The sequence below is a fragment of the Gopherus evgoodei genome, chromosome 10, assembly GCF_007399415.2.
Source record: "Gopherus evgoodei ecotype Sinaloan lineage chromosome 10, rGopEvg1_v1.p, whole genome shotgun sequence".
In the NCBI taxonomy this organism is placed as follows: Eukaryota; Metazoa; Chordata; order Testudines; family Testudinidae; genus Gopherus; species Gopherus evgoodei.
Genome location: NC_044331.1, coordinates 53,379,338 through 53,390,693, shown reverse-complemented (window position 1 = coordinate 53,390,693; position 11,356 = coordinate 53,379,338). Strand labels below are relative to the sequence as shown.

Here is an 11,356-nt window from a genome sequence, read left to right as displayed (position 1 = left end):
GGTTGTTGTCTGTGTATACAGTAAAGTGAGCAGCTACCAGGTACCTCTGAAACCTCGGACAAGGGCCAGCAGTTCTAATGGGAAGTTGCTGTAGTGGCCATTTGCCATATTTGAGCTGCTCAGTCCCAAGCTGGCATATGCTACCCCCACCTGCCTGTCCTGGGGGAGCCCTGCACCCACCCCACGTGGCAGCATCTAAGTAGCATTTGAAGGGAAGGCCGTAATCTGGGTAGGCTGGTGTTGGTGCCACCAGCAGGGCAGATTTCAAGCACTGGAAGGGCTCCTGGCAGCCTTCAGACCAGCCAATGTGACTTCTTGGCACCCGTGAGAATACAGAGGTGGATCTAGGGCAGTCAATGGTTCTGTGATGCGGGGAGAAGGCCACACAGAAGCATAGTTCCCTGTCCTCACAGGACAGTGGGGACTGCCCTGGCTATAGCTTTCTCCAACCACAGGCAGAAGGCACGCAGGGACCTTGCTGTGGGATGGGGGAAGAGAGGGGCGCTTTCTCTTATACATGCAACTACCACCCCACCCCACCCTCCAAAAAAGGTCCCAATTTTTCATACTATCTGGTCACCCTATCCTAACCCTGCCCTTGACAACTTCCCAGGTAGGTCTTAATAACCCCAGCACCTGTCCAGGCCATGCGGGAGAGGAGAGTTCGTCCTCTGATATCAGTTCCTCATACCAGACACTTCAGCCTTCAAAGTGATAACTCTAAGGCAGGAGTGGGCAAACTTTTTGGCCTGAGGGCCACATCTGGGTATGGAAATTGTATGGCAGGCCATTAATGCTCATGAAATTGGGGGTTGGGGTGGGGAGGGGGGCAGGATCCGGGCAGCACTTACTCAAGCAGCTCCTGGAAGCAGAAGCATGCCCCTGCTCCGGCTCCTATGCAGAGGTGTAGCCAGGCAGCTCTGCGCATTGCCCCATCTGCAGGCTCTGCCCCTGCAGCTCCCATTGGCCATAGTTCCCTGCCAATGGGAGCTGTGGCGGCCACACTTGGGGCAGGGGGCAGCATGTAGAGCCCCCGGCTCCTCTATGCATAGGAACCAGAGAGGGGACATGCCGTTGCTTCCAGGAGCTGTGCGGAGCCACAGCACACACAGAACAGGGCCAACCCCTGCCCCTGCCCCTGCCCCTGCTCCCCAGCTGGAATGGGGCATGCCCCAGACCCAGCTCCTAGTGGGAGCTTGAGGGTGAGATTAAAACATCTGGAGTGACAGATACAGCCCCTGGACCATAGTTTGCCCACCCTTGCTCTAAGGTGTATTATGTGTTGCTGAGTAGATGGTGGTGACTTGTGTTGTGCTGCTGGAGAATGGAGTAGATCTGGGTGGGTGGTGAAGGGTGGTGGTGGTGGGAGCTGCTTTAAGAGCTACCTGTGTTTGTGGTCAGTGTGTGTGCTGGGTATATTGTTGTGTTCCTTTGTGTCTAAGTGGGTTGTGCTAGGAGGTTTGTGTTGATTTGCGGGGGTAGCAGTTGGGACAAGAATCCACCATCTGTGCAGTCTCTGATACAACCAATGGAATTGTTGCATGCAAATAAGTGGTAGCATAAGGGTGGTGATTGGTTGAGTTCCCTCTGCTATCACAATTGTCTAGGACTTGTGGCATGGCATAGATGCAAGCCTGGCTGTCACAAAGGTGGAATTCCTGGTCAAAACGGCTGAGAACTTAAAAACTGTGACACTACCAGATCATTAAGCCCAGTGACAATTGACCCTAGTGATATTCTGAACCCAAAGAGCCCCTGATTGTAGCTGTCTCCATCATTTCACACTGACTCAATATTCTAGGCTTCAGTGTGACACACAGCTCAGTAATGCTGGGAATTCAAACTGGAACAGGTACAGAGAAGGGCTACTAGGATGATCTGAGGAATGGAAAACCTGTCTTATGAAAGGAGACTCAAAGAGATGGCTTGTTTAGCCTAACCAAAAGGCAGCTGAGGGGAGATATGATTGCTCTCTATAAATATATCAGAGGGACAAATATCAGGGAATTATTTAAGCTCAGTACCAATGTGGGAAGTTTAGACTTGAAATTAGATGATTTCTAACCATCAGAGGAGTGAAGTTCTGGAACAGCCTTCCAGGGGGAGCAGCGGAGGCAAAACTAAGCTTGTCGTCAAGACTAAGCTTGATAAGTTTATGGTGGGGATGGTATGATGGCATAGCCTAATTTTGGCAATTAATTGATCTTTGACTGTTAGTGGTAAATATGCCCAATGGCCTGTGATGGGACACTAGATAGGGTAGGATCTGAGTTACTACAGAGAATTCTTTCCTGGGTGTCTGGCTGGTGAGTCTTGCCCACACGCTCAGGGTTTAGCTGATTGCCATATTTGGGGTCGGGAAGGAATTTTCCTCCAGGGCAGATTGGCAGAGGCCCTGGGTTTTTTTCACCTTCTTCTGCAGCATGGGGCATGGGTCACTTGCTGGAGGTTCTCTGCACCATGAAGTATTTAAACCACACGTTGAGGAGTTCAATTGCTCAGACATAGGTCATGGGTTTGTTACAGGAGCGGGTGGGGGAGATTCTGTGGCCTGTGTTGTGCAGGTCAGATTAGAAGATCATAATGGTCCCTTCTGACCTTAAAGTCTATCAGTGTATGAGCTTCCCTTATCAATCTTCTACACTTACACCTACACACACATGCACTTTATATATATATCTATATTTATCTATATATAATTTCACTTCCCCACTGAAAAAGGATAGGCTTTTAACCAAAGTTGTCCTCTTTCTCAGTGTTAGAATAATAGTTTTTGGCCAACGTCATGGGGGCAGGGCATCAGTGAGGGTCCCACAGATTAAGACAGGGATTGACCTGGAGCCAGTGGGGGGCAGTATATTTTGAAGGGAGGAATGGGGGGGAGGGCAAGGATGTGGGAGTTGGGAGGCACCGCTGAAGACCCCCAATACTTTCCTGCACAACTCTGACCCATTTTCTTCCCTATACTCTCCTATCCTGCTCTGAGCTCTTCTTTCTCCCTAGAAACAGCATCATTGGCGGAAAAGGGGTAAGCCTGGTGCTGTGTCCCCATGCCTGGAGGGAGCATGGGGAAGTGGGGAGTTCTAGGTTCCCTTCCCCTATTGGGGAGCAGCAGAGGGAAGTGGAAACCCTTGGGCTCACCCCCAACCTGGTGGAGCAGCCACAGGGAGGAAGTGTAGAGGATATTGGGGGTATTTGTAGGGGAAAAAACAGATTGTTCTCTGGGGCTCAAAACCACTGCCAGAAAAGGGAAAGTTGGGGTAGCAAAGGCCCCTTTGAAGACCATCCCTTTTCCACCAAGGGATCAAATTCAGTTTTTCATCAAAACTCTAGTCACTGAACTGGGGTTTCTAAAGACAGGGTTTGGCTGGTCCCCTACATCATCTCCAACCCACCATATTCTCGCCTGCTGCTCTGACCAAGCCCCCACTGCTCTGACCACTGAGTTATGCACCACTCAGCTGCCAGCTCCACTTTCTCCTGGCCCCTCTATGCCCCTGGCAGGCCCATACCATGCCTTGAGGGGAGTTGGTGGGGCTGGGGAGGTGGCGGGGCTGTGAGGAGCACATGAACCCGCCAGAGGCAGGCAGGAAGGGGCTGCAGAGTGTAGATACAGAGGCCATGGCTAAACTGGCGCTTTACAGCGCTGCAACTTTTGTGCTCAGGGAGTGTGAAAAAAACACACCCCAAGCGCTGCAAGATACAGCGCTGTAACGCCTCAGTGTAAACAGTGCCGCTCCCAGCGCTGCAAGCTACACCCGTAAAGGATGTGGAGTACGTGCAGCGCTGGGAGAGCTCTCTCCCAGCGCTGGCACTGCGACCACACTCGAAACTTCAAAGTGCTGCAGTGTAGCCATACCCAGTCTCTGCTCCAGCTCTGGGCCCTGTGAGGCACAGAGGCCTCTGCACATCCATCTGTGGCTGCAGCACAGGGAGTTCTGGGAACTGTGAAGTGGCCCATTCATCTCAATGAGGTGTTCTCAGCTGAGTAAGAACACTCATGCGGATGAATGCAGCCTGAAAGAAGAGATGTCAACTGTTGCATTCACCTTGGTATTCTCAGCTCTCCCTCCTGGGGACCTGTGCTAGGCACTGAGCATGCCCATTCTCAGCTCCCAACTATGATCTCAGAGCCGCACACTGTGCCACACACCAGATGTGCCCATTCTTAGCTTCCCACTTCCGTCAGGGGCTCCTGGACACCAGGCAGAGAGCAATAGCTTTGGAAACATTTTGAGCCTGGCTCCTGGTCCCATTGCTCAGTGTCTCAGGGCAGGCCGGGCCTGAATATTTTTGGGGGGCGGGGGGTGGTCAGGGCCTGAGTTTTGTCTCCTTCCTCTGCAACCCAGTTATAAGAATCTAAAAATGATAAAAGCAGCTCAGGCTGAACTTTCTGTCTCTGGAACCCCTCATCCCACCCCCAAATGCACCCCGGGCTCCAGCAATGAACAAGGATGGCCAAGCTGTCCCCCGGCTCCAGCTTCCCTGGCTCCCAATGAACAGCAGCTGGAGTCTCTGACAGTTGGGGGCAGGGAGGCCAGGCTGAGCTCCTGCTCCAACATGTGAGTGGGAGGGAAGGGACCAAGGGGCCCCCACCCCCACAGGGACCTGCCCCTCACAGCTGTCTGTAATCAGGGTGTTTTCTGCACTGTGACCTGTAATTAACCCTTTGAGTCCGGGAGTCACAGTTATCACCACTGTTACTGGCTAGGAGCAAGCTTAGGGGACACATGGCAGCAGCAGGGAATGCCAGGAGAAGCCTGCTGCCTGAGGGTGAGTGGGCACCCTGTCAGAGCTGAGGGGAACACCAGGGCGCCCACTCCCAGTGCACAGCCAGGTTGGCGGGATGGGTGCGTGCCACCAGCTCAGCAGCAGAGAGTCCAGACACCAGCTGGAAAGAGCCCATCCTGCTTGTGTGGCAGGGACATCTCCCCACCACCAGTAGATGAGCTGGCCTGCGGGTAGGGAGGGCCATGGCCTGAAGAAGCAGTCATGAGTGGCAGGGCCCCAGCAGCTCCCGGGCATGTGGAGCCTCCCTGCCCACAGACAGATCCCATGCCTGAGGCCCTGCAGATAGCTGCTTGGGGAGAGAAGTGCTGCGCTCAGAGTGCGGGGCTGGCAGAATGGGGACCCCTTAGCACCCCTCCAGCCCCAGCCTCCACCAGACCTCTCCCGGGCCCGCTGTGCACTTCCGGGGGTCTGAGAGCTGTAGGGTAGGAGGCCTGGCCTCTGCAGAGGAGTCAGTGTCCACCCAGTGTCCTGCAGGGGGTCACCCTGCGACAGGGAAAACCCAGGCCCGAGTTTGGGCTGCTGCAGGGGCAGAGCACCGGAGACTGATATGTGCTCCCCAGAGGCATGAGAAGGGCCCAGCGCTGGCTGCCCTTGGAGAAGTGGAGTGATTGCCCTGCCCTGTGACTAGGCTGGAGTTTGCAGGAGTTTCAGCTGGGGCCAGCATCCAGGGGGTTTGGTTTGTGAAGCTGGAACAAACCCAGAGCTCTTCTCAGCCGCCTGCCCTGGAATGCTCTGCTCCCCCTGCATGGAGCGGAGGATGCACACGGCAACTCCAATAACAGAGAAACAGAGGCTATTGCTCCATGGATTTATTACTCTAAACAGAGGAACAAAGGGAGGAGCCCCCAGAAATCCCTGCCGGGGGAGACAGGGAGCTGGCCCATCTCACTGGGGAGCAGCAGAGAATGAAAAGCGTGACGGCGAACGGAAACAGACGGCAGCTCCCAGCAGCCATGCACACAAACCTGCCCACGGGAACACGTCCTTGTGGGCACAGCTCCCAGCAGGGACAGGAGACTCCTGCAGGGTCCGGGCCAGCTCCAGGGGTGGGGTGGGGGACTCCCCACAGCACAGAAAGCAGGAACAAGGCACACGGCAAGGTCACTGCACTGAGCGACATCGATCAAGGCGGGCAAAGGGGGCACCAACGAGGCCATGGGTGCTGGCTATGTACAGTGGGGAAAGGCAGGTGCCCAAACGCCCCCTGCTCCAGGTCCTGGTGTGAAGCTGTGTGCAGAGTGCAGGGCTCCCTCAGCCCCGTAGGCTGCCAGCACCCCCATGCCCCGCTAGCAACCCTGCCCAGTGACCATGCAGCAGCAGGTCAGGATGAGGGGCAGAGAGTCATGCCGCTGAAGCTAGTGGTGAAGGGAGCTTCCCTGCTGCCAAAGGGAGTCACCACAGTCAGCAGCGAGGGCTGGGGGGTGCTTTTCATGGCATCTCCCTGTGCCACGACCACGCCTGCTCTCTGGGGCAGGGGCCGCAACACGAGTATTGGGAAGACTGCCCCCTCCGCTGCTACCATGCACATCCCATCTCCTCAGCAACAGACATACCCGAGCCCAGGATCGCAGTGGGGGCCCAGGGCTGATCTCCTGCCTCATAAAGGCCCTACCTGGGTGGGGGAGCTGGCTGCAACTCAAAAGGACCCTGGTTGGGGCGTGGTTCTCTGCCATGGAGGCCTTTCCCAGGCCCCAGCATGGCAGGAATCCCATAGCAGGGGGCAAGACCCCTCTCGCCCTCTCTGGGTCTCATTGCTGGCAATGCCGCATGCTGAGCTTTGGAGAGATGCTGGGCCCCACCCCACTCAGAGCCGAGTGCTTGACTGATCGGCTCTGCCCCAGCCAGCATGAGACAAGCTGCCAGGCTGCTCCTCCCTGAGCTGTAACAGGGCCTAGCACTGTCAGTGCGCTGCTCCCCACTCTCTGCAGGCTGGGCTCCCTGCCCTGCCAGGGCTCAGACATACCACAGTGGTGCAGGGACTACGGGGAGATGCCAGGGGCTGGAACTGGGCCCGGGAAGGGTCTCTCCAGAGCTGGGAGGAGCAGGTGCCCGGGCCTCACCGCAGCAGGGAAAGTGGGCAGAGTAGTAAAGGACGAGGAACGGGCTATTCTCCTTAAGGGCTCCCCTGAACAGTGTCACTCAGCAAGGCCCTGCTGGCCCTGGCCTTGCAGGGAGCCAAGCGGGTGCTGCTGGTGGCTGCCTGGCAGGGCAAAGTCCCCAACTTCCAGCAGGATGCTTGTGCTTGTGTCTAAAGAGCTCCAAAAGCTGTCCTGGAGCCCGCCGGTGCTGACAGACCAGGCAGCTGACTGTGAGCTAGGTAAGAGCCTGCCTGCAGCCATGCATGACACCAAGGGCCCAGGAACCAGGGTCTGGCAGGGAGGAGCCACACACAGGCTGGAGGGGGCAGGGTAGCAGGGGCAGCTGAATCCAAGAGCCCTGGTGCAGGATCAGGAAGGGGAGTGGCGACTCATGTCCCACACTGGAGATTCGGCTAGATCTTTCCTGGGAAGGACTGACCCAGAGCACAGGGGAGCCGGGGCCCTTGTCCCTTTGCAGGGGAAGGCATGAGCCCGGCCATCCAGCTCCTCCCACACAAGGCTGCAGGGGAGCGAGTGCCAGCTGCAAAGCAATCATGGGGTCACCAGCTGGCCAGGAGGCAATGCCACTCCCAGGAAAGCGATGCCTGGAGGAGAGGGGGTGCCACATGGAGAAAACAGCTGGAGACCCCCCTGGGCTGGATGCCCCTAGGAGAAAACAGAGCAGAGCCTGGCCGGCCTGCAAAGGGCGACTGGTCCAAGACGTATTTACAGGGGAGGGGTGGAGCCAGCCCACAGCTGCGAGCAATCATCATGTGTACAAAATATACATGGGAGTGTCCTTCATTTGCACACCCCCCCACCAGCCTCCTCCCACTGGCTCCTCTGGGGGGGAGGGGCAGAGGGTTTAGAACGGGAAGTACTTTAAACATCTTTAAAAAACCAACCTGTGCAAACGTTGTGCCCGTTGGTGAGGGGAGCGGCCAGTCCCAAGAGGAAAGTGGGCGCCAGGGCCCCAGGCTCAAACCCGCTGCAGGGGGCAGCACCTGCCTTCCTCTTGCCCCATTTACAGACTCATTTAACACACCCGAGCCATGATCACAGTGTCAGCTGGGGGCCCTGCTGGGCGCGGGCGGCTCCTGGCTCCCTCGGGGAGAGGAGAGCTTGTGCGTGTAGCTTGGGACGCAGTTGAGACTCCCGTAGGCCTGGGCGGAAGGAAAGGCTGCGCGAGTCCTCCGGGCAGAGCCGGGGCTGGTTGAAGAGGAGGGGCTGAGTGGGACTGTTGGTGCCATGGCTTGGAAGGGTCTCGGAGTCGGACAACCCTGAGCAAAGGGAAAGAGAGAGAGAGAGAGATCGATGTCACAACCTCTGCTGCCCTCTCATCAGCCTAGGGGTGGAGCAGGTGGGCGTAGGATGGGCTGAGCCACAGCTGGGGGGAAATCAGCCAGCATGTGTGCACTGCAGGAGCCCAGTGGGCACAGGACCTTTCTGGGTGGGCCAGAGGGACCCCATGCTGCAAACAGGATGCTCCCCACACTCCAGTATATGCCAGGTATGCCCCGCTCTCCTTTGCTCGGGAAGGGGACTGCCCTGCACTGGCTCCCAGGACAGAGGGGCTGGGTGGGGACCCACAAGAATTTCCTGTCCAGTTTCTTGGCTTTGCTGTTGAGTGCATGAGCCCCATGCCCTCTGCCACAGTTCAGCAGGACATGGACCCAACAGGCACTGGGGCCCAGACAGGAACCCCCATAGGTTTCAGGCTCTTGGTCCCCCCAGTCTTTGGGGAACCCTGCACATGATGAGTGGAAGCAGATGAGATCTCCTTGTGTGTGAGAGAGGGGGGGTTTCTGGGCCAGCTCCACACCTTGACACTCTTGCTAACAGGGCTGAGTTATTCACATGCTTATGGGCTCACATACAGCCATAGGGTCTCCTGCAGGAGCCTTCAGTGAGGAGCTGGGGGAGGATGCTCAGCATAGCAGGGACTGGGTTCCTATGTTCCCATCACAGCAGCAGTGGTTGAAGGCACCCTGTGCCCTGAGTTGCAAGGAGTGGGCTGAACTCACCTCGCTCTCTTGGGGAGAGGGCCAGTGGGTGCTCTGCCCAGCAGCCTCCCCTCAGAACCTGGCAGGGTGCTTGGCCTAGCTAGCGCTGGGCAGAGGGGACTCAGGAATGCTGCCAGTTGCTGGGATCAGAGCTGCCAGGTCAGTTTGCAGACAGTATACAAAGGAGGCACAAGCTGAGCAGTCTGCCTTATGAAAGGAGACTCAAAGAGCTTGGCTTGTTTAGCCTGGCCAAAAGAAGGCTGCGGGGGGATATGCTTGCTCTCTATAAATATATCAGGGGGGTTAACATTAGGGAGGGAGAGGAATTATTTAAGTTTAGTACTAATGTAGGCACGGGGACGAATGGGTACAAACTGGATATTAGGAAGTTTAGACTTGAAATTAGACGAAGGTTTCTAACCATTAGGGGAGTGAAGTTTTGGAACAGCCTTCCGAGGGAAGTAGTGGGGGCAAAAGACTTATCTGGCTTCAAGACTAAACTTGATAAGTATATGGAGGGGATGTTATGATGGGATAGTTTAATTTGGGCAATTGATCTTGGATTATCACCAGATAAGTCTGCTCAGTGGTTTGTGGGGAGATGTTGGATGGGATGGGAACTGAGTTACTGCAGAGAATTCCTTCTTGAGTGCTGGCGGGTGAGTCTTGCCCACATGCTCAGGGTTTAACTGATCGCCCTATTTGGGGTCGGGAAGGAATTTTCCTCCAGGGCAGATTGGCAGGGGCCCTGGAGGTTTTTCGCCTTCCTCTGCAGCGTGGGGCACGGGTCGCTTGCTGGTGGATTCTCTGCAGTTTGAGGTCTTCAAACCAGTTTTGAGGATTTCAATAACTCAGTCCTGGGTTAGGGGTTGTTATAAAAGTGGATGGGTGGGGTTCTGTGGCCTGCCTTGTGCAGGAGGTCAGACTAGATGATCATATTGGTCCCTTCTGACCTATGAGTCAGAGTCTGGAGAGAGAAGCCCTGGGAGCAGCTGAACTCCAGGATTTCAGGCCAGTTGGCTCATCACATACTTGTCTCCCACGCCCTGCTCTGGGGCCTGTTACTGCCACCCTGTGGTGAGGGATAACCATTGCAACAATGCACCATCCTGGGCAGAGCTGGAAGGGCAGGGAGGGGAGAAGGGGCCAGCCTGGTACTGACACATTCAGTTAGCCTGCCCCCACCCTGAAAGGCTCCTGCCGCCCCATGCAATTCCCTGCACGTAAGAGAGAATGAGACGACGTACCAGCTTACTCCTCTATCCCAATAGAGCAGGAATCGGGACCCAGTGCTGCCCAGGGCAGGAGCAGGGAGGCAGACAGAAGGAAGGAGACATTAGAGAGATGCTCAGAACAGACCGCGACTCTACGGGAGAGAACAGGCTGCAACGACTACAGCTGATGGAGCTGCGCTGGGAGCAGCTCAGCCATGAAGCCCCCCAAAGCGCAATCCCCTACCCGTGGCACAGTGAGTGGGGCCCGGCCTGCCCAGAGATGGGCCCCTCCCCCTTACAGGATGACCCCAGTGCGCCATGTGTGGACTGTGGTGATAGCATGCATGCTCAGGGGCCACAGCGTGGCAGGCCCTGCCTCTCCCTCCCTGGATCAGCTGTATGGAGACAAGGAGCAATAAAGATCCCAGTGTGCCCAGCATCTGCTGCCAGGTGGGCTCTTCCCTTTGGTGGGAGCTCACAGCTGGACCACCAGGGCCAGTGATCAGATGTGGCCGTCACTAGAGGAGGGAGACCAGGAGTTTTCAGCCCCCCACCACGTTATGCCTCAGCTCACGTATTCATGAATCTTTGGTTGTAGGGTGGGGAGAGAACTTCACCAACTCACATGAGGAAGCCACTATCACACTTGCAATTGTGTTGCCCTCTAGTGGCTGCAGCCCAAAGAGCAGAAAGGAGGAAGCGGGTGGGGTGGAGGGCTGGAAGCAGCAAGACAAAAGGGTGGGGGAGGAGGGGACGGCAAAGGGAGAGAGAGGGGCAGGGCTTGCTCCAGGCCACAGCGCACCAAGCGCGTGCCTGGGGCGGCACACCGCGGGGGGTGCTCTGCCGGTTGCTGGGAGGGAGACAGGCAGCTCCGGTGGACCTGCCGCAGGCGTGACTGCGGATGGTCCGCTGGTCCTGTGGCTCCGGTGGACCTCCCACAGACATGCCTGCAGCAGCTCCACCAGAGCCGCGGGACCAGCGGACCGTCCGCAGACACCTGCGGGAGGTCCACCAGAGCTCCGGGACCGGTGACTGGCAGAGCGCCCCCCACGGCGTGCTGCCGTGCTTGGGGCGGGGAAATTGCTAGAACCAGCCCTGGAAAGGGGAAGCAGAGATATAGGGCAAGTTATCTCTCTGGGAGCCCCACTCGCCCATGCCCCTGGGGGCAGCAGTTAGCGCCACATGATCATGGCAAGTGGGTGCTTTAGGGGAGAGTTTTGCTCTCTGCTGGAGACGAGCTGCCTGAAGAGCCGATCCAGGCAAGCAAGCT

General features: G+C 56.8%; 1 protein-coding gene across 1 annotated transcript in view; it reads right to left on the bottom strand.

The window, feature by feature from the left end:
• Positions 1 to 5,585: 5,585 nt before the first annotated feature.
• The window catches only part of MGRN1 (mahogunin ring finger 1), a 113,689-nt gene continuing 107,918 nt past the window's right edge, over positions 5,586 to 11,356 (bottom strand). Inside the window, exon 18 of the mRNA XM_030578844.1 lies at positions 5,586 to 8,149. Within this exon, the coding sequence (XP_030434704.1) occupies positions 7,926 to 8,149 (224 nt within the window). The 3' untranslated portion in view covers positions 5,586 to 7,925. The remainder of the gene's footprint in view (positions 8,150 to 11,356) is intronic.